Source organism: Pteropus vampyrus, unplaced genomic scaffold, assembly GCF_000151845.1.
Source record: "Pteropus vampyrus isolate Shadow unplaced genomic scaffold, Pvam_2.0 Scaffold36, whole genome shotgun sequence".
In the NCBI taxonomy this organism is placed as follows: Eukaryota; Metazoa; Chordata; class Mammalia; order Chiroptera; family Pteropodidae; genus Pteropus; species Pteropus vampyrus.
In genome coordinates, this window is record NW_011888817.1 from 13249645 (window position 1) to 13253228 (window position 3584).

The 3584-nt window shown below is 48.0% G+C and overlaps 1 protein-coding gene across 5 annotated transcripts in view; it reads right to left on the reverse strand.

Moving 5' to 3' along the window:
• Window positions 1-2625, reverse strand: part of MEAF6 (MYST/Esa1 associated factor 6) — a 20792-nt gene extending 18167 nt beyond the window's left edge. For all 5 annotated transcript variants that reach the window (XR_002779773.1, XR_002779772.1, XM_011358003.2 and 2 more), the window contains exons 1-2: window positions 2490-2625; window positions 1220-1335 (exon numbers count right to left, since the gene is read on the reverse strand). Coding sequence is in view for 3 of the 5 variants with exons in the window: in XM_011358003.2 (XP_011356305.1) it covers window positions 1220-1335; window positions 2490-2579 (206 nt within the window). In the remaining 2 variants the exon portion in view is untranslated. The remainder of the gene's footprint in view (window positions 1-1219; window positions 1336-2489) is intronic.
• Window positions 2626-3584: the final 959 nt, after the last annotated feature.

The window sequence follows — 3584 nt, forward strand, 5'->3', positions numbered from 1 at the left end:
AACATTCCTACCAAAAATGTTGAAAGCATCTCTCATGAGGTCACGGTAAGAAAAATCTGGAAGTGGGACAGTCTACAAGACAATGTCATAAACAATATCACCACCAAAAAGGGTGAGAGACTCTCCTAAATTAAGAAACATCGCAGCCAAATGCACTAAAAAATTCTGACTAGATCAAAACAAAGTAGCAAAGCATGTTAGGGACAATTAGGGAAATCTGAATAAAGACTGTGATTTAGATGTTACTATTAATGTAGTGCTAATTTTTCTAGGCATGATAATTGTGGCTAAGAAAAATGTTCTTATTAGGACATAACTGCTGACATAATTAGAGGCAATGTGTCATGATACCTACTTCTTTTAAATGGTTTAGCAAAAACAAAACAAAAAACCCCCTAAGTATAGGGGGGAAAGAGAAGATATAATCACAAAGGGGCAGCATCACAGAGGTCTTTGTGGTGATGGAATAGTTTTGTATCTTGATTGCAATGGTGGTTATACGAATCAACACAGGTTAAAATGATAACTACATACACACATGGTACTAATGTCAATTTCCTGGTTTTGATGTACTATAGTTACATAAAACCTACTGGGGAAAACTAGGTGAAGGGTACATGGAACCTCTCTATATTATTTTTGTAACTTCCTATGTATCTATAGCCATTTCAAAATTTAAAAAAAATTTTAATGTAGATATAGGTGTGTATGTTTATATATTATAGAGAAAGAGGAGAGAGCAATGTGGCAACAAGTTAACAATCGGTGAATGCTGGTGAAGGGTATCAAGTATTCATGTACTATTCTTTCCATTTTTCTACAGATTTTTAAATTTTTGAAAAGTTTAGAAAGTTTTCAAGAATAACAGTACTAAATACATAGCAGTAGGGTTGGCATACAGGTATGGCAAAGATTGCGAGGGTGGAATTCATGACTGATTAAAATGTGGAAGACACTAATAGAATGCTGTTGTGTAAGGCACACTTCACTTACGCCTCACACACCCCTGTGCCATAGGCCCGACTTTCTCTAGTCTACAGATGTAGGATTTGTCCAGGATGACTCAGTAAGGCTGAGCCAGAGTCCAAAGTTCAAGCCCAAACCTCTTTCCACACTACCACTTAGTGCTGCCTCCCTGTAAAGTTGCTACTAAGAACATACACAGCCCTAAAAACAAGCATTAGTCACAATATAAACATTACAGGCTTCTGACACTCACTTTTGGTTGGTCAGATACCTATCCCAGCCACGAATAATATTGCCATACATCTGAGTGTCTTCCAGGTAGCTTCCTTCAAAAGCATAGATCTGTCTCTCCAGGTTTGCCAGTGTTTCCTGAGATGAAAAACAAGGAAATGGATGCCTTTTAAATGCAAACATTAAGTATGACCAAATTGAAATCTTGATATTAGACTTATAAACTCAAGCATGACTACACTAAACCACCCTTGTGGAGAGACAAATGATATGGGAACCGGCAGGCTGTTTCAGACTAAGACAGTCTAGATTTGTCTTGTTGGATCTTTTTCGACAAGAGAATAAAATATATAGAGCCTGTCCCATGAAAAATATATACACGTGCAAAATTTTGTATATACGTCAGAGGGTTCATGCAAACCCAGTTGTCAAGAACCCCGGCTCAGGCAGGCTCCACCTCCACGCATAAAAGGCATTGCTATCCGAGAGGGAAGGGCCAGCAGCCTTCCAGCGCCAACTCGCTCCCCTCCCCGTAGTCTCAGAAAGGCCGCCTGTACTGGGCAGCCAGTTGCTATGGAAACCTGGATGGACAGCTTCAGGTGAGATGGGCCTCCCTAGGTGCCCACGCAAAGGGGAGGGAAGGCTTAGCCACCAGGGTGCAGGAGACCTTGGATGCATGTCACAATTCCTAATTCCCTAGGCTGAGTCCGCTCCCCTAGCCTGTCATCGTCTAGATGTTCCCAAACGCATCATGTCCCTATCAAAAATTCTATCCAATGGATCTACTCCTGGTCCCCAAAAGGACATGCGCCCCTCCATCCTCCAAAGGCCAGGCTGGATGACTGGGTGCCCTTCCCACAGCCGCCTCCTACCCCACCCCGCCAAAGCCCACGGGCAAACCCGAACCAATCTTCTACAGCCTACCCAACCCTCAAAGACCACGAACCCGCCCACCCTCATCCACCCGCCAAAGCTCACGGCCACTCGCCTTTCCAGGGCTCCCATACATAAGCCCCCAGCCCCAAATGCCATCCTTCCTCCAAGCCCGCCGCCCGCCCGGTGCCCCTTCCTCTCCCCGGCTCCGCGCCCCGCCCCCCGGGCCCGGGCTTCCGCACGGCTAGGAAGCCGAGGCACCAGCGGCCCGCGGAATGCGCAGCCCGGCCTCGAGCCGCGGGACTCCCAGCTGCCGCGCAGTGCCCGCGGAGTAACGGCCTGGCGCGGCCGGGCTGGGGCCTGGAGGCGAGGAGCAGGCGCGGGACCTCCACCGGGAGTCCCCAATGCCAGCCCCTCACCGCCAGCTCCTGCTTCCGCTTCACGAGCTCCGCCAGCTCCCGCCGGGTGTCCGGGATCTGCGGCGGCGCCGCCTTGTTGTGCATCGCCATGTTGGGCTGAGGCGGGCAGCGGCGGCGCCAGCCTAGGGGCGGTCCCTGCGCGCCACCGCCCGCCAGGGGGCGCCCGCGCCGCACTGCGCCTGCGCGCGCGGCTTCCGGAGCCGGGGTCCAGCAGCGCTCTGGGCCTTTGCCTCACCCGCACTGTTTTTGGAGGACCGGGTTAGTGGGGCTTTCCGCTTTTGGTACTTCATTCATTTCTGCTCCTGGTGGACGGCTGACCTTTACAGACACCGCAAATTCACCGTGCCAACCCAGACTCCTAAGTCACCTCAGTGAATGACATTCACTGTCCACCGAATTGCCCAAGTCAGAAACCTGGGTATCATTCTCACTCTCCCTTACCTCCTTAATCCCATCCAAAACTAGGTCCTCTGGACTCTGGAATGGCCCGCAAATCCATTTGCTTTTGTCTGCCACCTCCCTCGTTCAACCAGACCCTCCTTATTTTGGAGTACATTATTCCAATAGACTTCTGTTGCCACAATTAAATTTCATTTAATCCTTACACAGTGGTGCCAGGATTTCTTTTTTGGAAAACAAATGTGTCACTCCCCTGGTTTTAACTTTTCAGTAGCTTCCCATTGCTCTTTAGAGAGATGAGCACTGTACATGCAGTGGTTAAGGACGCAAAAGAGCCGGAACTGCCTTGTTAAAAATCCTACCTCTACCACGAAGTTGTGCCACCTTGAGCAAGTAACCAAATTTCACTGTCTTAAGCTCCTTATCTGTAAAGTGGAGGTAATAATAGTACCTACCTAATACAATTGTCTGTAAGGGTCTTAGCTAACACTCTAGCTAAGTGTTAGTTTTTATCATTAAGTCCAGTCTCATTACCTCTGTTTTCACTTGGCCTGTGCTTACTTCTCCATCCTCAGCTCTCTCCGTTTTTCAGGGTTCTGCAAATTTCACTATCATAAATCTAGGTAAGGTTTTTTTCTTTTTTCTTCCTTCCTTCCTTCCTTCCTTCCTTCCTTCCTTCCTTCCTTCCTTCCTTCC